At 45.2% G+C, this 24,675-nt stretch overlaps 1 protein-coding gene across 1 annotated transcript in view; it reads left to right on the plus strand.

Moving 5' to 3' along the window:
• SYNE1 (spectrin repeat containing nuclear envelope protein 1) overlaps nt 1–24,675 on the plus strand; it is a 1,959,630-nt gene that overhangs the window by 1,621,397 nt on the left and 313,558 nt on the right. Inside the window, exons 122-123 of the mRNA XM_085611789.1 lie at nt 3,858–4,005; nt 17,683–17,777. Of these exons, the coding sequence (XP_085467915.1) occupies nt 3,858–4,005; nt 17,683–17,777 (243 nt within the window). The remainder of the gene's footprint in view (nt 1–3,857; nt 4,006–17,682; nt 17,778–24,675) is intronic.

A 24,675-nucleotide genomic window follows, 5' to 3' on the forward strand; every position in this document is an offset into this window, starting at 1 on the left:
ATTCCCGCCACAGCGGACAGGGTGGCACACATAAAAGACACGTTGATGCGCTCAAGGGCTGTCCTAATAGAGGCCAAGAGAAGATACAAGGCTGCGGCAGATAGGAAGAGAAGGCCCGGGCCACTGTACCGCACTGGAGACTACGTCTGGATATCCACAAGAAACATGAGGTTTCGAAAGAACAGTGTGTTCCATCCCAAGTACATGGGCCCCTATCGAATTACCAAGTGTATGGGTCCCGTGAACGTGAAGGTGTGCTTGCCCCAGTCATTGCGGATACACCCTGTCTTTCATGTATCATTGCTCAAACCAGCACCCTCCAAGCCGTCTGGGACACCTAGGCCGGTATGCGTGGAGTCGGAGGTGGAGTATGAAGTGTCGGGCATACGGGCGTCCAAATGGCGCAGGGGGAAGCTGTGGTACCTGGTTGCGTGGAAAGGCTATGGCCCGGAGGAGCATTCATGGGAACCGGCTGAAGGGGTTCATGCTCCGCGCTTGGTCTCCTTGTTCCATCGGCGTTTTCCTGCCAGCGCTGGACCCGTGGGGAGCCGCTGAGAGGGAGGATGTACTGTCAAGAATTCCTGTCATACAAGGGAAACACGCCCTTATGTAAACAGGAGAGCTGTTACATAACTCAAGGGAAACACGCCCTTATGTAAACAGGAGAGCTGTTACATAACTCAAGGGAAACACGCCCTTATGTAAACAGGAGAGCTGTTACATAACTCAAGGGAAACACGCCCTTATGTAAACCGGAGAGCTGTTACATAACTCAAGGAAAACACGCCCTATAAAGGGAGGAACCGGGAGGTACAAGGCTGTCGGATATTGTGTTTACACCGACGTACCTGCTTCGTGAAGAGCAGTGTTCCGGAGTGGTGCTCCAGTAAGGCAAGAACGGAGGTAGGTCGAGTCGTTACTCCCTGGGCCGTGTCTTGCCCCATCGTCACCTGTGAAGGACCCGGAAGCTCTACCGGTCAACCATTGAGCTTCGCTTTTTGACTCGGCTGAGTCCAAGCGCAGTGGCGCTTTTGCTGGTTGGAGTCGTAACTCCCAGCCCGACCAGAGACACAGGGACTGCCAGCTGTAACGCACACCAGGAGGTGTTTGCCGCGTTACAGACTCGGAAGTCCACAGGATCGATCGAGCGGCTGCTCTCGGTTCAGTCTTCTTGCTTGTGATTGGGGTATCGGTGACGCATCACCAGGAGGTGACTCCGCGTCCCGGTGCAGTCTGAGGAAGAGGTTGAGCGGCTGCTCCCTTCAGGTAGAGACCCCGGCTGGGTGTTTCCCTGACTCCTCGATTCTCCCCAACACTCTTCGTGCCCCTCACAGCCTACCGATTGGCATTGTCGGCCATTTCATTTCTGCCCTCTGTTGGCATACGCCGGGATCGGCGTATATGCAGAGGACGGTTAGGACCATCCGTGCTGTGGGCTGGTAACGTACTTAGCCTGGAGGATTCCAGTGACTATAACTTTTGTTTGTTCTTTGTATTTTATTTGCCTTCATTAAAAGAACTAACCCTTCACAAGTGGTTGCGTCCTCATTGTCGTGTCTGTTAAACGATCCTGAGACGTTCAGGGCGTTACACAAACAGCAAGTACTGTGGCAGGAGCAAAAGACTTGGCGCCAACCCTGCCGGCCTCTTAGCTGTTCCTGATGATTGCATCAGAGTTGACTCACCCTTTAAGCTGCTGTGCCTCCAAAAGCCTGAGAGGACCAGCACTTCTGCCAAGACTCAGGAACTCCAGTGGAGGAGCGGAGCTGCTTCTCTGCACCCTGCAGGCACCAAAGAAAGAAGTGTGAGGACTCTGGGCCAATTAAACCAGACACCTGCCAGCACCACTACACCCGTCGCTCCAAGCCTGAGTTAAAGTGGGCCAACAGTGCCAGCATGGTTCACCGGCCCTCCAAAGAAGAACTCTACCTTGGGTTTGCTAGGAGGGGATTCCTTAACGCCGAATGCAGCCTCTTGTTGCAGCCCCCTGACCGCTGGTGACTCGGCTGTGAAAAACCTGATGCCTCAAGCCACCTCTGCACCCATTCCCCCTGGGCTGAGTGGAAGTTGAACTAAGGTACTTCCAAGTCCCCAAGCATCATGAGACCTGAGCCTCCTGTTGGTTCAGCCTGACTGGTTTCCCAGTCAAAGCCTGAAGCCTCTTTTCGAACAGACTGATCCCCAAAGTATTACTTTGGGCACTCGGCTGAAAAGCACCTCTGCACCTGGCCGTCCCAATGCCGCCTTAGGTGACCTGTTGGTGCTGCCTTGGACCTTCCCCCATGCTTACTGTAAGTCTAGGAGTTTGGTCCCGTAAGTCGCTGTGAAGGGTCCGAATGTAGTACATGTTTTCCCCCGTAGGATAACATTGGGCACCCAACGCTGAAAAGTACCTCTGCACCCCGCCTCCCTGGTGCTGCTGAGGTGGCCTGTTGGTGCTGCCTTGTACCTTGCCCTATACTTACCTTGAGTCCAGGAGACTGGTCTCATAGGCCGCTGTGAAGTACCTGTATGCAGTGTATGTCTTTACTCCGTAGGATAACATTACCGCTTCAGAAATTGCACTGAGTTGACTTTTAAAATCTGTAAAAAGGCATATCTGATAGAGACTACTAGCCGCAGATTCCTTAACGTAAAATTATCTCCAGGCGTGAGACTGGAGGCGTGAGAATTTACGAATTTGCATCTTTTGTGGTTTTTGCTAGAGGTTCAGCTGGCCCAGCATAATCATCAGAAATTAGGAAAATTGGCAAGCACCACTCCGTGTGTGGCGAGATAAACAATGTTGACAACAAGTTTAGCTATTGTGTCGAAAATACGGATAACAGTTGGAATATATGGAGAAAATTGTTTGAAAGAGATGACTGCCTTATAGGCGATTCTAGCTTTGCATTTGGTTGGGGCAGAGTCCTGCCCATATTCGGATCATGTTATTCACTTGGTGCGGTTTGGGCATGGCACCATACCAAATTGCACGCATTCAGTTGAAATAATGGACTAATTGTGAATATGAAAAAAGGTGTGCATCCCTATTCTTGAGAATTCAAGTGGCAAAGTAGAGCCAGCCGTACACGACTGCTCTACCAGCCTGAAGTGGTGGACTGGGAGACTTGTTTTTTTCTTTGGGGGACCTCCAGGGTGACACAACCAGCGCTGCAATCCCTGAGGTACCCCACTTACTTATACGCCCTGTTTGCCATATACTAGCCATTTCCAATTGGGAAACTGAGATCTGGTTAGCAGGCCTGAGTGCACTTTCAGAGTTGGAACAACAGAAGCATCAGTCCAAAAACCTGGGGGAGACCATCCACAAAGAGGCATTTCCTTACACGTGGACTCTCATGAAGTGGTTAAGCGAAATGAAAAAAAAAATCCCTAAAAGTGAGCAGTGGAAGGATAGAAGCAAGCCACTCAGAGAGATGTGAAAGGGCCTATTCTGCAGGGGAGGGACATACACAAGATTGACAAGCTGAGACAGGGAAGGCCATCAAATAAGAAAGCAAAAGAGAGTTACAATAAAGCCAAACAATAGTACGCCATTGGTGGGCTCTAATCCCCTGTAAGGTCTTGATAATCCCACAGTAGATCTTTTAGAAACAGACATCTGCGTTGGCTTGTATCCTCGATTTAAAAAGAGACTATCCTGTTCTACTAGCATTGCTCTTAACCTGCTGTTAAGTGAACTTATTTATATCTTTGGAAACCTTCAATGTTACAGACCTATATTTGCAAAAATGATATAACCTGTGTCTTTCAGTCGGTTTTTTCCCAGGTACAGTGTTCATTTATAGACATTCATGTGCATTCTGAAACAGAAAGATATTTATTTTTGTAACATTTTGTAATTTTTCTTCCAGTAAGCTTCAGGCTTTTCTGCTGCAGCACCAGACATTTCTGGAAAAATGTGAAGCCTGGATGGAGCTGTTGGTTCAGACTGAGCAGAAGCTGGCTGTGGAAATCTCTGGAAACTATCAAAGCCTTCTGGAACAGCAGCGGGCACATGAGGTAACGTACTGTTTTATTTTATTGTAAACATTTATAAGTTGTCTGCACTGCTGTCAGACTACATTTGAGACTGCATTCGAGCACTTGAAGTGGAAGGGAGGATGGATTTTACATGAAGTAATTAGTTTAGTTCTAGATAGGCCAATTGGGGAATGCCAAAAGCCATTATTAGTGTATCTAGGCCTATAGGAAGAGGTGCACTTTCAGTGCAGGTCTGAATTTAATGTAGGAGGTTCCCGTCCGAGGGGAGGTGGGGTGGTTAGAGCCTTAGATATGTAGGTATCAGGGCCAGAAAGTGAAGCCTTAGGTATCAGCTGGTAGGCATTAATTCTTTGGAATCTTCCCAGGCTTTGAAGTCGGCTCAGCCGTTGAGGGGGACCTGTTACAGAGAATCTTGCTTGCGTCTGTAATGCCATTGGAGTTCTGAAGCTCACGGATCAGTCACATAGCAAAGTTTTGGGTATTTTGGGGTGGGGAGTTTTTGCTAGGCTATTTAGATGCACTTCAGTGGTCAAGATGAAACATAATTACAATGGTAAGTCTGACTATTGAGACTCCCATATCAGGACATGCAGCAGGAAGAAGTCACCTTTTACACACATTTCATTAAGGTTCGAAAGAGAGATTGATTTAAAAGATGGCACCAAGGTTGCAGATCTGAGTAGTTTTGGATTGAGAACCCATTAACTGTAACTAATTGGACTGAAAGAGTGAGGAGTGCTCAAGACTGGTGACTGGGAACTTAGTATTTTCAGGGTTGAAACAGAGACAATTTATATCATCCAACAGAGGATTTCCAGAAGGCATTCAATGATTGTGTGCCAAACTTTACTACCCTTCTGCAAATAAGGTTCATGTGCATATAATCTGTATGTCACTGTTAACAAAACCAAATGTGCTGTCACAATATGTTTAAAATAAAAGTTCTGCATTTCTAATATGGAATGAAAGCATTACTTGTAAAAGTAATGTTCAAGGCATATGAGCTGCAGATTACACACTTGTGCATAGATCGCCATCTGGTGTTGGGCCCGGATGTTTGCAGTTTGTTTTTCCTCTTGGAAAGTCTTTGGAAGTCACAAGGTCGGCGACTCCTCCTTTGGATCGTATTGCGCATGGGCTCCATCCTCAGATTGTTTTTTTCCGCCATCGGGCTCGGATGTGATCTTCGCACTCCGGTTCCGAACAGCTTCCAGTTCGACAGTCGACGCGCAATCCTCACCCCAAACCGCGGTATTGTTTCGATCGCGATCTCTCCCACTCGACGCGCCTTCTCATCGGCACGGACCTTCAGTTCCAGTTGTCGACGGCGGCCTTCGGGCCTCTCCTAGCTTCGGTCCTGGCTAATGGAAAGGACTCAATTTAAAAAGTGCCCTCGATGTGGGTCCAAATTCCCCCACACCGATCTCCACGAGGTATGCAATCTCTGCCTCTCCCCTGAACACGAGGCTCGAGACTGTCCGGCGTGTAAGTCCTTCCGGTCCAAAAAGACTATTCGGAACCGAAGAGCCAGAAGAACTATGGCGCACTCCTCGACGACGATTCCGGACGACATCTTCGGAGAAGGCATCGACGCTCCAGAGTGGTACACCGAAGAGGGCCTCGTCAGCGCTTCCGATGCCGACGACTCAGATGTGGAGGACATCACCCCGGCGCAGAGGGTCGTGAGTACTGATCCCCTCCCCACACCCCTGCCGGCACCGAAAAAGGCTCTGGTCACACCTTCGCCTCCGGGCCTAGGCAAGACCAAGGACACTGCTTCCAACACCCACCTTCGGGCCCGGTGAAGAAGCCAAGCAAGCCTTCCGGCGGCTCGGGCTCGAGCCAGCCTATCCTCGGTGCCGATAAACACGCTTCGGCACCGAAAAAGAAGCTGACCTCCATATCGACACCGAGCTCCGCACCGAAGCACTCTGGGTCGAAACCCAGCTCTTCGGCACCGACACCACCTTCGGTGCAGAAGAAAGCACACAAGGCCACCGGCACCGACACTTCGAGGCCGAAATCCATCTCAGCGCCGACCAAGCGTCCGGAGGTTCCAAAACCAGGTTCCAAACAACGAACCGGCAAGGAAAAGCCTAAAAAGCCAACGGCCCGACGCCTTCGGCGCCGACGGACAGACCAGCCTCACCGGACTTATTTACACCAGATCCCTTGCAAAAAACACTCACCAAGGATCCAAAAACAGGACATTTGACACTTTCTTCCAAAAAGAGACATTTGGAGAAGCCTGCTCCACCTCCGCCTCCAAAGAGGAAGGACTCTGCTACATCTCCGTTCAGAATACCTTCCCCACCTCTCCCACCTCCTCCACCTTCTCCACCTCCACCCCCTCTGCCTTCTCCACCCCAACCTCATCGTTCTCCCACCCCTTCTCCACACGATGATAATTACGGGGACCCATATCATGGCATAGGGGATGTCCCCCAGGACCTACCCACAGGGGAGCCCACTTCTACAGGATCCCCAGACCCATGGGACGATTACAATATCCCGGATATCCCCAACGTCCCACAAGATGAACTTTACCCCTCCAGGCCATCTCCACCGGAAGACTCATTGGGGTTCCACCATCTACTTCAGAGGGTGGCACACTATCACGGGGTAGACTTGCATACCGACCCCGTGGAGGAAGATTTCCTCCGTGACACATTCGACACCACACATAGGTCTACCTCCATATTACCTATGCTTAAAGGAGTGGTGAAACATGCGCCAGAAGTTTTTAAGGACCCAGTTAGGGCCAGGGTCATTAACCCGCGCATAGAAAAGAAATACAAAGCTGCCCCCACAGATCCCTCCTACATCAGAGGGCCAGCGCCACTAGATTTCCTAGTGGTGTCCACTGCACGCAAAAGGGTAAATTCTCAGGCGTCAGGCAAAGCACCACCGCCTGACAAAGAGTCAAAGCTACTGGACGCATCAGGAAAGCGCACTGCGTCACAAGCAGCCAATATGTGGCGTATCGCCAATACTCAAGCGCTATTGGCCAGATATGACGGGGCACATTATGACGAGTTAGAAAGCATAATGCACCTCCTCCCTGAAAACTATAAAGCTAGGGCCAACAAACTAATTCAAGAGGGTAAGACTATCACTAACACCTCTATACGCTGTGCCTTAGATGCAGCAGACACAGCTTCCAGAGCCATCAATACCAGCGTCCTCCTCCGTCGCCATACTTGGCTACGAATATCAGGGTTTAAACCGGAGGTACAAGCCTCCATCCTTAACCATCCCTTTGACCAGGAACATCTATTTGGCCCAAAAGTGGATGAGGCCCTAGAAAAAATGAAGAAGGATACGGATACGGCGAAATCCATGGGAGCCTTAAAGTCACACCCTCCTAGATGCTCTTTTTGCCGCTCTTCCTTTCGAAGTACATCTAGAGGCTACTCTTCAGACACCGCGTCCACTTCGTACAAATCCCCCGCTCAGTCCACCTTCACGAGGGGTTATCAAAGAGGCGGCTATAGGGGTAACAATAATAAAGGCAGAGGCAAAACAAACAATGCCCGCTCTACCACAACGCCTACCCAATAACTTCCCCCCGCTCCCCCCAGACCATCCCACTCCGGTCGGGGGCAGACTCCAACATTTCCTTCCCGTCTGGGCTACCATCACCTCAGACAAATGGGTAACACAGATAATTCAATCAGTCTACTGCCTAGAATTAATATCTACCACCCCAAACATTCCACCCAGGCAGCGCCCAATGTCACAAGAACATTTAGTACTCCTAAAGCAGGAGGTAACCTCCCTCTTACAGAAATAGGCAATCAAACATGTTCCTACCAACCAACAAAACATGGGAGTCCACTCCCTATATTTTCTCATACCAAAAAGGGACGAGACTCTGCGGCCCATCCTAGATCTCCGGCCCCTAAACACATACATACACTCCGACCATTTTCATATGGTAACGCTTCAGCAGGTTCTTCCGCTCCTCTCCCAAAACGACTTTTTGACCACCTTAGACTTAAAAGACGCTTATTTTCACATTCCAGTGCACAAAGCTCACCGCAAGTACCTCAGATTTGTAGTGGACGGACAACACTTCCAATTCAGAGTGCTCCCATTCGGAGTCACAACAGCGCCAAGGGTATTCACCAAGTGCCTGGCAGTGGTGGCAGCACATTTGCGAAGACAACACATACTTAGACGACTGGCTGATAAAAGCCAGGTCATACAATCAGTGTGTACAACACACGTCTACCACCATTCAATTACTCCACCAGCTGGGCTTCACAGTAAACCACCAGAAGTCCCATCTCCAACCATCCCACATAAAACAATACCTCGGTGCCACCATAGACACCTCAAGAGCACTAGCTTACCCCAATCCTGCCAGGATTGCAAGCATTCAAGCTCTACGCGCAAAATTCATAGTACAACACTCCCTTCCAGCTCGAGTGTTTATGCAACTAATAGGGATGATGGCCTCTTGCATTTTCATAGTGCCTCACGCAAGACTCCAGATGCGTCCTCTCCAAGAGTGCTTAGCGCGCCAATGGAACCAGGCCCAGGGTCAATTAACATATCTGGTGTTTGTAGACGGTCGCACCCATCGCTCTCTGCAGTGGTGGAACACCACAAACCTTTCCAAAGGTCGACCGTTCCTGGACCCGGTTCCTCAAGTAGTACTGACAACGGACGCATCGCTCTCCGGCTGGGGAGCTCATCTACTACATCTCACCACACAGGGCAAGTGGACACCTCAACAAAAGTCACTCCATATCAACCATCTGGAGTTACTAGCAATCTTCTTAGCCCTAAAATCTTTTCAAACTCAAATTTCAGGCAAGGCAGTCCTGATCCGAACAGACAACATGACAGCCATGTATTATATTCAAAAACAAGGCGGCACACACTCTCCATAGCTCTCTCACCTAGCACAGAGCATATGGAGATGGGCAATACCCCAGAAAATCTTTCTCCTAGCTCAGCATGTCCCAGGAGTCCAAAACACAGTGGCAGATCTGCTCAGCAGGCAGACACAACAGATCCACGAGTGGGAGCTTCACCCGCAAGTTCTTCCCCCGTACTTTCAAATGTGGGGGCATCCACAGATAGACCTCTTCGCCACCCACGAAAACGCCAAATGCCCAAGCTTCGCCGCCAGATACCCACACCCATTGTCCAAAGGAAATGCGATATGGATGAACTGGTCAGGCAGATTTGCGTACGCTTTTCCGCCTCTCGCACTCATTCCACTAGTGGTGCGCAAACTACAACAACACTCCCTCACACTAATCCTAGTAGCTCCAACGTGGGCCAGACAACCGTGGTATACCAGACTGCTGGAACTATCTGTAGTGCCGCACCAAAAACTACACCTCTCTCCACACCTCTTAACCCAGAACCATGGAGAGATCAAACACCCGGACCCAGCGCAGCTCAACCTTGCAATCTGGCTCCTGAAGTCCTAGAACTCGGGTACCTAAATCTTCCCCCTGACTGTATGAACGTCATCAGAGAAGCTAGAAGACCTACCACTAGAGCGTGCTACGCCGCCAAGTGGAAACGTTTTGTTGTGTATTGCCATAACAACACCATCAATCCATTGGACGTGTCCATTCAACACATAATAGGCTAGTTACTCCACCTACAAAGGTGCAATCTAGCCTATACGTCCATTCGACTACACCTCGCAGCAATTGCAGCTTACCTACAAAACAGGCAACATCTCTCACTCTTTAGAGTACCTGCCATTAAAGCCTTAATGGAAGGCCTTAAAAGAATAATTCCCCCCAGAGTGCCACCCTCACCTGTGTGGAACTTAAATATCGTTCTCACAAGGCTAATGGGGCCTCCCTTCGAACCTCTGCATAAATGCGAACTACAAGTCCTAACATGGAAAACCGCTTTTCTTGTAGCCATCACTTCCCTTAGAAGGGTCAGTGAGATACAAGCACTTACCATTCAAGAACCCTTTCTCCAAATGCACCATAACAAGGTTGTTCTCCGTACCAACCCAAAATTCCTCCCTAAAGTCATTTCTCCCTTTCACCTAAACAAAACAGTAGAACTACCAGTATTTTTCTCGCAACCACAGACCGTTGCAGAAAGGGCTCTTCACACACTGGATGTCAAACGAGCCTTACTCTACTACATTCAGAGAACACAACCTTTCCGTAAGACCAAACAACTGTTTGTTTCTTTCTCTCCACCACACAAAGGTAACCCCATCTCAAAATCGGGGATAGCTAGGTGGATTGTAAAATGCATTCAAATCTGCTACCATAAAGCAAAGCGAACGCTATCCATTCCCCCAAAAGCCCATTCTACACGAAAAATAGGGGCTTCCATGGCATTCTTAGGGAACATCCCATTAGATGATATCTGCAAAGCAGCTACATGGTCAACACCACACACTTTCACCAAACACTATTGTGTAGATGTGCAAACTAAGCAAAAGGCTAGTGTGGGCCAGGCTGTACTCAAAACGTTATTTCAAACCACTGCAACAGATACGGGAGGTCGCCGCTAACGGTGGGTACTGCTATATTATCTATGCACAAGTGTGTAATCTGCAGCTCATATGCCTCAAACGGAATATGCTACTTACCAGTATGCATCTGTTCTTGGCATGTAGAGCTGCAGATCTACACACGCCCACCCGCCTCCCCGGCTTCCTTTATCTGTTCCAGTTTATCTTAGCACACACATGGGCATCTTCACTGTTACTTCTACGCTCCATCTTTCCATGCTGGCGAAAAACAATCTGAGGATGGAGCCGAAGCCCATGCGGAATACGATCCAAAGGAGGAGTCACCGACCTCGTGACTTCCAAAGACTTTCCAAGAGGAAAAACAAACTGCAAACATCCGGGCCCAACACCAGATGGCGATCTATTCACAAGTGTGTAGATCTGCAGCTCTACATGCGAAGAACAGATGCATACTGGTAAGTAGCATATTCCTTTTAGTTTTTCATATTACATTTATAAATATCTTCATTGCCTATGTAATCATATTATAATATGTATGTGTGTTTTCCTGCATGCAGGAACTAGTTCTGTGACAGGAAAGTCCCCGAAATATATTTTTATTCATTCATATTTCTCACTGAAACAACAAATGACTTAATTTTGTTGTGAGTCCCTGAAGTAAATATCACTTTCATGTCACTCTTTCTTATAATAAAACCAGATTTTACTGTTCACATTTCCATAAGATTATTTAAGTGTTTTCCCTGTTTACTAACAGCATGGGTGAATAGCAGGAGCACTTAAATTCTCAAGAAAGCACCATGATACCAGAGGTTTTTGTCCAAGCTTCCTAGCATGAAAAAAACAAAGTTGTCAACTTTTTCAATTTTCCTTGGTTTACTTCTTACTATAGAAATTGTGAACAATTCTGATTAGGCAGACCCTGAGATTAGAAGTGACACTATCTCACACTCCAATCCGTAAAAACTGGAAAACATTTATGGCTCTATTCTTCTCTCAGAAGTTGATCTGCTGATACACAATAATTAGTGACCCAACATGAAGCCCGACCCCCAAACCCCAAAGCCTTCTGACTCCTCATACCTGAAGTGCAGGGAGAGGGGAAAGCACTGTGAAACACTAATTTTGAGCAATATGTCTCATGAAAGCTTTAAAATGAGAAATTATTAATGAAGAAAACTGCAATTTTGATGTGAGTATCTCTGTATCTTGACATTTTTAATAAATAGCATTGTTCATAGCATGTGTGGCTGTAGATGCATATTCTGTGTATACTCCTGCTGTCTAGTATTGGGATTGGATGTTTGCATGTCGTTTTCCTTTGGAGAAATCTTTCAAGTCACAAGATGTGCTGTGACTCCTCTCTTAGTGGACAATCCACATGGGCACTGACTCCATATTAGTTTGCTTTTTCTGGCGTTGACTTGGGATGTTCACTCAGAGGGGCTGCTTGGAGTTTATTGTATTTCATACACATTCTTTTTGGACCCACATGATTGGATTTCAACACACGACGCGTCAGAAAACCGGTCTGTGCCTCAACAATTTTTCATTGCACTACTTAGTGGCACATCTTTGGAGGACTGACGTTCACCTCTCAATGCCAAGAACGCTGGTGGCCTCCCTGCGCTCTTCAGGGACTGCCTGTCCTCCATTAAATATCAACACCTGAAAATGCAGACCACATGGGGCATCCTTCCAACAGTGCAATTCCAAATACCTCTTGTTGGTCCAACACCACGTCTGCAATTTGTGTCTCTTGTCTGACCATGATGACACCTCCCGCAAGTTTGCCAGTCTTCCATTCAAAGCACACCCTAATAAAAGTAAAAGCATTGGGTACACCATAAGATGCACTAACAGGCTTTCTGCACCACTCTGGATGTCTTTGGGGAGAAATACCCCATCGGCGATGAAGAGAGCGGAATCTTTTGTGGCCAGGTTACACCCAGCCCTGCGAAAGTCTCTTCAAGTGCCTTGGAGCACAGTGAAGAGGAGGGCGTTGAACTGACGCTGTAGACCTTAGGCCCTCAAATGAAAATCACTGCTACAGCTGTAAGTATGCCAGTTGGCTCAAACACCGACACACCTAATACGGGGTTTCATAGAAGATCCTATGCCGAGGTAGAGCACTCTACTGCTGGTGTTGGGCATCTAGACCTGAGCACAAACACAAAAGACTGTCACCTCCAGGTCCTTCACCCTCTTTGGTCGGCACCAAAACAAGGCTTCTGAGCTGACAAATGCTTCGCACTTGTGCATCAAGCCTCACTGCCTTTCAAGCCCTTCACAATCCAAGGGTGCCAAGCATCTACACCAAACTCCAAGCTGGCACCAAAGGCACCCCCGAAGTGGGTGCCGAAGGTTCAGTCTAAGCTGAAAGTCCTATTGATGCTGAAGATCCTGTTGATGCTGAGAGCATTGTCAACTGCTGTTTCTGAGGAATCAGACTTTCCCATCTTGCAGCGCCTGCAGGAGGAGCTTGATCCCATACAGAAGTGTCTTTTTATCTATCCTGTTTCTGACAAGATCTCAGCGAATATTCTACCGCAGAAGCCATCAGTTACTCTGCCTCACAAGAGAGTGTTTGCCTTCAAAGAAGAACCATCCTCGGAGGCTACTCCTGATTGGCACCAAAGCAACACAGGGGTAGGGGTACAAGTCCTCTCATATATATTCCCCTGCCACCTCCTCCTCTGCCTCCTCCACCTCTTCCACCAGCTCCACATCCTTCACCAGCACGTTTATCTAAACCATCTACTCTACCTTTACTAGTGTTTAGAGACGGGTCCCCACACCCTATTTAGATAGAAGCAAACTATATGATCCAGTGGACCCATATGACCAACCCTTAGACCCAGAGCCTAGTGATGGACCACAGAAACAGCTTTGATGTTGAACCCCCCAGATGATATTGGCTTAAATCACAACTTGGTTAGGGAATCTTCACTGAATGACATCACGTTCTATCATGAGTTCATACAGGGGATTGTGAAGTGCCATTAGGTAGACATGAATGTCATTCAGGAGGAAGAGGATTTCCTTGTGGAGACACTCTCTCAAAGCCAAAACATTTTGTGCAGTTTTTACACTTGCTTATGGTAAATTGTCGCCAGAGAACAGCAGTCAAATTTCTGATAGTTACACTTAGGATTGAGAAGAAGTACAAACCCTCCCTTAACAACCCTATTTACATAAAAAGCCAGGTCCCTCAGGACTCCTTGGTAGTTCACACTGCCCTCCAGAGAGCCTGCGCACAAGCCATTGGCCATCTTTGGCCACCCAATAAGGAAAGCAAGAAAATGTATGCAATGGGCAAAACATTATAGTAGTAGGGACACCCATCCACTGGTGTACAGCCAACTCTGTCAATCTCATTTCACATTATTTAAGATCCCAGTGGGAGCAGTTACAGGAACAAGTAAAACACTTTCCAGATGAGTACAGAAAGAAAGGTGAGGAGATGGTGTCGAAGGGCAAGACTATTTAGAACGCCTACATATTTTGTGAGCTCGACACTGCGGACACAGCCTGTGGAGGGATCAACATAAGCGGACTCCTCAGACACCATGCTTGGCTTTGTGTCTCTGGGTTCAAACCTGAGTTCCAGCAGCATCTCCTCAACCTCCCATTCGATGAGGAGCATCTCTTCAGTACCTAGGTTGACAACATCCTTGAGAAATAAATAAGGAATATAGATTGCAAAGTCTGTGGATGTCTTCAAACTTTTACCCCGAGAGACTCTTTTTACAAGCAACAACCAATGGAAAGGTCCAAGGCAATGTCACCTTATCTTGTTAGAGACAGTAGCAAACCTTCAACCAGCAGACTGGCAGAGGTTATACCAAGGGTTCATACTGGGGTAACAGCAGAAGCTCAGGCAGAGGTGGCCCTGGTAAAGGAGCTTCTACCTCTGTGCAATGACTTCCCCACCTCCCCTCCATTTACAGTCAACTATCAAGGTGAGAATGCAGAGTTTTCTTTTTCACTGGGAGGAAATCACATCAAACCAGTGTGTTTTAGTGGTGGTACAACACGACTACTGCCTAGAGCTTCTCTTACCCTCTTTCAACATTCTTCCCCTCGACCATGTCCTCAGCACAGACCATTTCTGCTTCTTGGATAAAAAGGTACAAGTGCTCCTCGAGAAGGGTGCAATTGAGAGAATGCCCCCACAGCACCTCAGGAAAGGTGTATGCTCTCTTTACCTCCTTATTCCCAAAAAAGGTTGGCTCCCAGGCCCATCATGGACATCTGGCACTTAACAAATACATTCTATTGGAGCATTTTCATATGACTACTCTGCAGGACTTCATTCTATTGCTCCAACAAGGTGATTTCATTAATGCTCTTGACCTCAAGAATGCCTAGTTCCACATACCTAGTCACCCTGCTGACCACTGGTATCTTTGCTTTGTTGTAAGTGGATATCACTAACAGTTCAAAGTACTTGTTTTTGGGGACACCATGGCTCCAAGGGTGTTCACAAAGTACCTAGCAGTGGTAGACACACACCCATGAAGTGAGAACACTCACTTCTTCTACCTCAACGACTGGCTGATCAATTGCGGCAGCAGACAGCAATGCTTAGCCCACAATCAAGCAGCAACTTCCTAACTCAACAACCTGACGTTCACCATAAATGCCACCAAGTCCCACCTGGAACCCCTTCCAATGTAGCCTTTCTTGAATCTGTTTTGAATGTAGCTTCTGGGACAGCCAACCTCAACCAACAAAGAGTATTGGCATTTCAACAACTGCTGACTCTTTTTGAGCCCATTCGTCAACTCACAGTCAAAACAGTGATGCCTCTTTAGGAATTATGTCCTGGTACATTGCTCTGGTACCCCATGCCAGGCTACATATTTGTCCCCTACAAGAGTGCTTTGCAGCATAGTAGTCACAAGCACATGGTCACCAGGAAGATCAAGCTCTCATAGCTCTCTGCATTGGTGATACAGCAACCACCTCTTGCAGGGCAGTCTTTTTACAGGACCCTGTTCCTCCAAGTGAACATTACAAGGGATGCATCTCTCAAAGACTGGGTTGCGCATCTCAGTGACATGACCATACTGGGAATGTGGCTCCCCGAAAATACCATTACGGAAACATCAACTGCCTGGTAACGATAGACATATACCTAACCCTCAAAGCCTTCCTCCAGGTCATTCCAGAGAACGTAATCACCTATAAATCACTTTCTCTAGACCTTAGTCCTGGCACAGGGGATCTGACATTGCGATCCGCCACCACATACACCTGTTAGTGAAACGTGTTCGAGGGTGGACAGAAACTTTGCAGACCTGTTCAGCAGGACACATCGACTTGTCCATGAGTGGGAACTCCACCCACAAGTCCTTCAAAGTTAATTCTGGCATTGTGGTATCATACAAATCAACCTGTTTGCCTTATCTGGGATGAAACATTTTGAAATGTAACCTCCAGGTGACAACACACACAGTCCAGGGACAAAGCATGATAACTAAGTTAGTCAGGGATTTTTCCTTTGTATTTCCTTCTCTCCCACTCCTCCTGTACATGGTCAGTGGTGAGGAAGTTGAGACAAACAATCCCTGGCACTCATTCTGGCGGCATCCACCTAGGCATAGCAGCCCTAGTACTCCATGCTCTTGGAAATGTCCATCAGCTCTCACAAGAAGGTCCCCCTCAAGCTAGATCTCCTCATGCAGAGACGAGGCGAGATCATCACCCATATCCCATACAGCTTAACCTAGCGATCTGGCACCTGTTGTCTTGTTGTTTGGCTATCTGAACCTCTCGCAGTAATGCATGATCCTTCTGCAGGAAGCAATTAAGACCACTACATGGGCATTCTTTTCTGCAAAGTTGAAATGGGTTGCCCATAATTGCATCTCCAAACACCCGGACACCTTAACACATAACATCCAAAATATTCTTTACTACGTATTACTTCTACATAAGTCAGGCCTCGCCTACATTTCAGTATGTGTTCACCTAGCTGTCATTGCAGCCGGTATGCAAAATAGGGAACATTCATCCTTATTTGGGATTCCAGTAATCAAGGCTTTCATGGAGGTTTCAAGAGGGTCATACCTCCCACATTGCCTCAGGATCCCATTTGGACCTTTGATATACCACTCATCATGGGGCCAGCCTTTGAACTTCTGCACTCATGCCCCCTCCAGTTCCTTTCTTGGAAGGTGGCTTTCCTTATGGCCTCTACCTCCCTCGGAGCCATTAGTGACATACAGGCACTCACCCTGCAAAAACATTTCCTTCAACTTCACAACGGATAGGTTTGTCCTCAGAACCATTCCTAAGTTCCTCCCAAAGGTTGTTTCAGCCTTCCACCTTAATCAGACCGTAGAGCTCCCTTTCCTTTTTTCCACAGCCAGATTAGGCAGAGGAAAGAGCTATATATATGTATGTTAAATGTCATAAGACGTCTTATGCATTACATAGATAGGACCAAACCCTTCCAAAAATCTGACTAGCTCTTAGTAGACCTTATGAAGCTTCACAAGGGTCACCCTATTTCTAAAGCGGTAATAGCAAAATGGATTGTCAAATGCATCCAGATCTGCTTCCGCAAAGCTGAGAGTCCTACTGTGGCACTCAGGGCCCACTCCACCCATAAGAATGGGACTACCATGATTTTTTAGGGACCATTCCGCTAGCTGACATCTGCAGTGAGGTCACCCAGTCAACCCCTCACACGTTTACCAGGTGCTACAGCGTGGACATCCTGGGCCGCCAGCAGGCTATGGTTTGCCAGACAGTCTTAAGAACTCTGTTTCAGACATCTGCATCCCCCACGCTAGCCACTGCTTATGAAAGACACTGCTTTACAGTCTATGCAGAGTAAATGTATCTACAGCCACACAAGTTAAAAATGGAAAATGTTGCTTACTTTCTAAGTATCTGTCTATAATCTGTAATGCTGTAGATCTACATGCATCCACCCTCCTCCGCTGAAGCTTTGGCTGATTGCAGATCTCTAATTTTTTATCCTATTTTGTTACAATACGCATACTCACCCGTTGTGCGAAAACATGTTCAAAGGAAAACAACATGCAAATGTACGACCCCAACATTTAATGGCAGAAGTATACAGAGCATGTGAATCTGCAGCATTACACATTATGAAGAGATGGCAAGAGTATAAGTAACATTTTCCGCACAGAAAATGTATAATTGCTTCATGTCACATTGTTCTTATTTTAAGACCTATGTTGTTTTACTAGTTGTTTCAGGCCGAGATGTTTAGCCGACAACAAATTTTGCATTCAATCATTGTTGATGGACAGCATCTCTTAGAACAAGGACAGGTGGAGGACAGGTACGGTTGCTTTTATATATTTTAAAGCTCTTCATTTTGATAAAATTCAACAACAATCAGTCCTTGTTGAAGGAGAATAAACTACGTGCATAGTCGTGTTACATGATATTAAATCTCTTCCAGGTTTCAAATGTACAGATTCTCCAAGATTCAAAGTCAATCTGCCCTGTAGGCTCAGAAAATCTTGCCCCGTATTACAAATAATGTTTTGCCCCTCACTTATAAGTAACCTTATTTTCAGGATTCCATTCCTATAACATGATTTAGATGTACATAATGTCTTGGAATAAATAGGAACTAAGCATGTAAAATTATGTGCAGTTTCATTGGTGTTATACCATTGACCAAACACAAGCAGATTCAACTGCTATGTTGCTTTCCAGACCAGGTTTTTGCGCTCACCGAATGGTTGCTCTGTGCCAAGAGCTGAGAGGAGGACGTCGGATTGCTGTTCCCGTTCCCCCGTTTGGAAAAAGTTCTGCCAAAGCCAAATCCCAGACGAAACGCTGTCATCACGGGCATTTCTTCACGGAGCCGGCGTGAAGCTGAGCAGAGAGTGGGGCTGCTGCTGTAAACGCCGCGGGAAAGGCGCTGCCCTGATATCGGCCTGATACCTAACACCGCAGGGAGCTTCTGCCGCTGGTTCTCACCGGACCCCCTACTCTCACCACTTTGATCGCGGCTCGCGGTCCTCCTCCGCGAGTTGTCACTGGAAGGAGGTGAGGCTGATTGAGCCTGGCAAAGATGAGGGCCGTGGTGTGGGGGTTGGACCGCAGCAGCTGTTCTGGGAATATTTGGGGGTCAGAGATAGGCTCAGAGACAGAGCCCACAATCAGATGTTACTGTGACTGCGGGGATCACGACGCCATGGTGCAGTGAGCGGCCGAGTAACCCAGACAGCCTATCAGAGTGCCCACTTAGAGCTCGGTCCTGAATCTTGGGACAAAGTGGCACTTATTTCACTTATTTGCACCAAACTTCTGCTGAACTTAAGCGATGGTAGCAGAGTAACCAGCAGAGAAGGCGGGTCCTGCTACGAATCGTAGCTCCTTTATATTGTAATATTATTATATTATTTCGGTACAATACAGGGGGTAAGCTGAAGATGAAAACGAGATCAGCAATAACTTCGGCTCAGAAGAAGCAAAATATAAGCAGAAGGACTCAAGAGTCTCAAGGGAAAGTGAGACACCCCAGAAAAGTTATGACCAAGGAATCCTGTTTAGGAAGTGATATGAGGAGAGAGTCAAGCCCAACTGCTTTAACCAGGGCGCCGCATCAAGGAAGACACGGTGGATCCAGATAAAAAAAGAGAGGCGTGGAGAAGAGCGCTGTCTGTGGTACACCGTATAAGGCTCGATCTGGAGATATAAAGGATACTTCAAGAAAGCTACCCCATGATCGAATGGTTTTAATAGATTCTCCAGCCCTGAAACAGCAGTTAGTTAAGGAATGTTTTGGGAGAATAGGGAGTATGGCTGATCATGGTTTAAGAGTAAATGACAAAGCAACTTGGTACGCAAGTTTATCTACAAGTACATCCACGTCACAAGTTGCACAATCATCTTTTCCGATGACTCGAGATAAAGAAAACTTATCGCCTACATTAAACACACTGCCTATACAATCAACACCAGTTGTGCTGTGCACCTTAGGAGGTAACAAAAATACAAAATGAAATAAAAAGGGTAGGGGACCTTCTGACCACATCTGAAGCTTCTCCCCTGTCTACCTTGTGCGGAGTGATGGAAAAAAAGAACGTGGACGCTGTTGTGGATGTGGATGTGGATGTAATGAATGAAATGGTACATCCTAATTTAGAATCAGCAAATAATATAGGGAGTAAAGATGTAACAATCTGGGAAACAGACTCAATCTATGGTCGTGAAGATCAAAATGTATCAAGGAATGAGGATAGTAGTGTCGACTTAGATCTTGGTCAAGCCGAGGGTTCATATGTGTCATTTAATGCTTCAATTTCATCTAGTCAATGTAGGGAGCTGGACTATTTAGCCAACTCATTAATTTCATTTTCAAAATCAAGTATATATTCAATTACACCGAGGACACATTATAACACAATGATAAAAAGCCCAAACATAAAACGAGGAAGTAAACAATACCTGGTCCTGGGAATAAAAAGTCAGGAAATGGAAAATAATGAAGGCAAACCCAATGGGGTGGGTCATACGCCACCTAAATTCCCGGTACTATCTGCAGTGGGGGCAATAAGTAGTACATTGACTCAAATGTCGGAAGTTTTAACAACACAATCAAAGCTATTAACAGAACAGGTCGATTATTATAGACAAATGGCAGTAGAAATGATATCAATAAAGGATAACTCCGCAATGTTGTCATCAATCAAACAGGACATGAGCGAACTAATTAAAGCCGTAAAACATCTAGAACGTATGGACGATATTGTGGATCTATTACAACTATCACCAAACAAAGTTGGGAACTGCAGAGTGAACTGCATCAATAGAAATGTCCTTCCAGATACGGCTGAGAGGTCAATAGAAACAAAAGACAAAACAAGTAACGTAATAAATGACAGCTCCAATCAAAGAAAAGACACTGTAAATACAACTTCAAAGCCAAAGGTAAATAACCCCTGTAGTGGATTACAAGCTGATGAATATCAAGAGGGCTCCGCTCCCTATTTAAGCAAAAGGAGGTTAAAAAAACTAAGAAAACTTAAGAGAAAAAACGAGATCAAACTAACATCGCATCGCCAGATGCATCGGCGCTAAAGGAGAGTGTGATGTTTCCAGTGTTTAACAAATCGGCAAAAATCTCAAAAGATCAAGAGAATCTAAGTGGGGCTCCTACGTCCGATGTAAACAGGCCAAGTTATGAAAAATCTTGTCTCTCGACTAACTGAGCTAAAGCCACACAAACAACTGATAAAACATCAGAGCACGAAACCGTACCAAGAGCGGTAACTGGTGCCATATCGACTTCACCAACTCCATCCATTGTTAAGATACCAACAAACGCTCGACTTGTAATAACTGTACCACAACTAAGGTACAGTGAAGTATTACAATAGGGAATAGAAAACACTAGTACTTCCTCGGTTAATTTATGTACACAGAATGAGGACAAAACTATGTCAGTACAAAGCAACGAAGAACCCTTATTGAAAAAGATTATGAATGGGATACTAGAGATAATGGAAAAACTGGAAGTCAGGAACCCAAGTCGTCCAATAAAAACCGTGAATATGGGAAAAACAGAGGGAATGGAAAACTGTACAGATTTGGAAAATGTACAAAAGGAATGTTTTGTGGGAATTCAACAGATAAAGAGGGGGGAACTCCAAAGATCAAACAAAGGGAAATTGTGCCAAGAGCTCCAGCCACCATATAATGAATCTTCATGTACTGACGAAAATTGTATAATTGACTTTATACCTGTATATAAGTCAAAAGGCTATCATGACATATTAAATCAGCAAAACTTATTAAAGTTATTAAACTGTTTTGAAAATTTGAAAGAACTCAACTCACTCGCTGCTGTTTGCTTTGTCTCGGATGATAAAGCCAGCACAGAGTACGAAATCACAAGAACAACATGGGTATCTCACAGTGTGGCACTAAAGATACTAAATATTAAGGACTTCTTAACCGACTGGGGAATTATAATCAGACAGCCGGAGAAACGTAAATATCCACATATTTTGAGAACAGCCAACAGACTATCAGAGTATGAAAACCACCATTAAGTACCAGATTTCCATACAAAGGTGCTGAAGATAAGATCAGATTTGAGAACTTTCAAATCACCACAAGGAAAGAACATGATAATAATATGATACCTGCTGATGCTCCACGTTTAGGGAAGAGGCAGTATCTATACGAGGTCAAGAAGTAATCCTGAAAGATCTAACATAAGGAAAGTCCAACAAAGTGAGTTTTCAATATTGTCCTGGAATATAGCGGGTTTTGAGCGACAATTAGAAAAGGCCAGGAACAAAATGATGAGCTTTCTACAAGAACAATGTGTAATAAGTTTACAGGAAACCTGGCATTACGTGAATTTAAATATACAAAAGTTTATAACACATGAAATCCAGGCAAAAAAATAAAACGCCTTCGGAAGATCAAGCGGAGGATTGTCAATTTCAATAAGTACCAAATTATGTCTTATAAGTAAAAAACTCAAAACATCATCTAAATATATATTGCCAGTTATTTTAACACATCAAAACCTTATTAAATGTTTGATAATTAATATTTATTTCCCTCCTCAATTAGTGAAAATAAGTGCAGCTCTCAAGCAACATTGAACAAATTGGAAAAAATTATGGCAATGAATGAACACATGGTAGCCATTCTAATGGGAGATTTTAATCAGACTCTGTTGCCCTTGGCGGATAATCCAGTAACCGGGGATGAACCAGATATGGCTTACAATATTCCGCAAGTAGTATTTCCTTCACAAAACAAGGTAAAAAAGATTGGTACTTCTCCCAGAGATACATATGTCTTGTTAACCGTTCTAGGATATAGAACTCTCAACGGAAGACTAAAAGTTGATCAACCAGCTTCCTTAACATTCCGTGGGCCAATGGGGTCTTCCATTATAGACTTTACTTTTGTCCATTATGCCCATTTTTACTTGTGTAAAAAGTATGCCATTATACCTAGAGCCGAGAGTGACCATGATCCTCAAAGGTTAGTCATCAGCATCAAGCACTATCATTGGGAGACTCACACAATGGCCAATAGTGGAAGATTGACTGCTGTAAATGGGAAAAGACTTATCTGGAACAATAAATTACAAATGAAGGCATCGAAACTGGAAACAACTATGACAGCCTGCACCAAGAAAGACATGATTGTATTAAAGTCTGGAGATAACTGGTCGGATGCCTGGCAATCTATTTTTAAAAATATATTATCCAGTCTTGTGGCAAGTATACAAGAGCCGCGATTAAATGTTAACGTAACAAAGAGTTCAAAATTAACGGAATCAAAGAGAATCTATCGTAAGGAGATGCATCATATCTTAAAACTTTCAATATCGGATGAGAGGAATATGAAAATACAAGATACAAAGAAAAAATTTAAGAACAGGAACTTACAGATAAAGCGGGATAGTGTGGACACTGCTTATGCTAAATTATATCATGCTATATTGACTAGGAATGAGCAAGCTTTTTGGTCCCTGGTGGGACACGGCACAAATTCGCATAAACAGCCAGATGATTTTTTTGTCTCAAACCATAAGTGGGAAAGTCATATCAATTCTTTATATAAATCATCTGTTATAAGTGAATATATGAGAACTAATGCTGATGGTTCATTTGCAGAAATAACTAAAGATGAAATTGTCAAATTAATAAAGAGTTCTCGCTCATCCAAGGGAGCAGGACCCAATGGTATCGCTATCGGCTTGATAAAATTTAACATAACATTTTGGAGTGCGATGTTAAAACAGTTGTTCCTACAGGTAATTAAATGCGGAATGATACCATCTTCTTGGAAAGGAGCGATTATCCACCCGATTTACAAGTGAGGCCCAAAAGTGGATCCATCCAGCTATAGATTAATAGCGTTGCTGGATTTTGAAGGGAAACTGTTTTCGAAGCATCTCCAGAATAAATTAAGGGCATGGGCGGAGGAAAAATCATTAATGCCAATAACACAAACTGGATTTTGCTTAGGGTGTTCGACCCTCAATAACATTGTTTCACTGGTCATAATGGGAAAAAAGGAAAGCTTGCGGAAAATAACATTATACGCCTGCTTTGTGGACTATTCCACAGCATTCGACAAGGTCAACAGGCAAAGGCTGTGGAATAAATTAACAGCATGAGAGGTCGATTTGAACTTTCTAAATTTTATTATTGGCCTGCACTCGGATACATGGGTCAGGGTGAAGCTGGCTCATGATAATACACTATCTCCAAAAATGGATACCACTAACGGTCTTAAACAAGGCTGTGTCCTTGCACCTCTGTTATTCTCTTTGTACGTTGCAGATATCGACTCGGTGATAAATTCAGATATGGGTGTGGCACCTAAATTAGGGGACACAAAAATACTATACCTAGCATATGCCGATGATTTAGTAATTTTATCCTTAACTTCTAATGGATTACAGCATCAACTGAACCAACTAGACACATATAATAAAGTGAATGGTTTGATAGCTAACTTATCTAAAACGAAAAATGTTGCATTTGGCCGGTCTACACAATCAAAACTGTGGTGGACTTTAGGAGAAAATCCAATCCAGGTAGTGGACCATTATAACTAGCTCGGCGTAACATTTGACAAAAAGTTATCATGGTTGAACCATACGGTCTGTAAAAGTGTAAAATCATAACTATCACAAAATCAATTGCGAGATTTATGAAATTGTGCGGAGGGAATGCAATTATCCCATCTCTAAAAGCTTTACAGATGAAAATGATTCCGTTTCTATTGTACGCATCTCCTGCCATGAACAAGAAAGTCATTTTTGATCTCGAAAAATGTTTTATGAAATGCGTACGCACCATACTCCATTTATGACAGGCTACTCCACATTGTATGATACGGCTGGAATTTGGCCTAAAATCTCTGGAAATGCTACATAAGATCAGTTGTGTTAACTACATTATCGATTGTGCTAAGGCCGATTCATGCACATTGAAACATCTAATAATGGAGGAACTTCAAAGTAAAAAAGTAAGAGATCTGCAACTTTCTACTATAATGATGGAAATAGACTCTTATGAACTACCTGATATACAGGAGATGGGACGAATGACCAGGGATGTGCGGAAAAAACTAATATGTAAAACATTAAAGTTAACACAGTGAAATTCAGATCGTCTACAAGCCGGGAAATATAAACACACAGACTTAATAATTGACACATATACCTTGCAGGCTCAAGAATA

Source organism: Triturus cristatus, chromosome 6 (genome assembly GCF_964204655.1).
Source record: "Triturus cristatus chromosome 6, aTriCri1.1, whole genome shotgun sequence".
Lineage (NCBI taxonomy): Eukaryota > Metazoa > Chordata > Amphibia > Caudata > Salamandridae > Triturus > Triturus cristatus.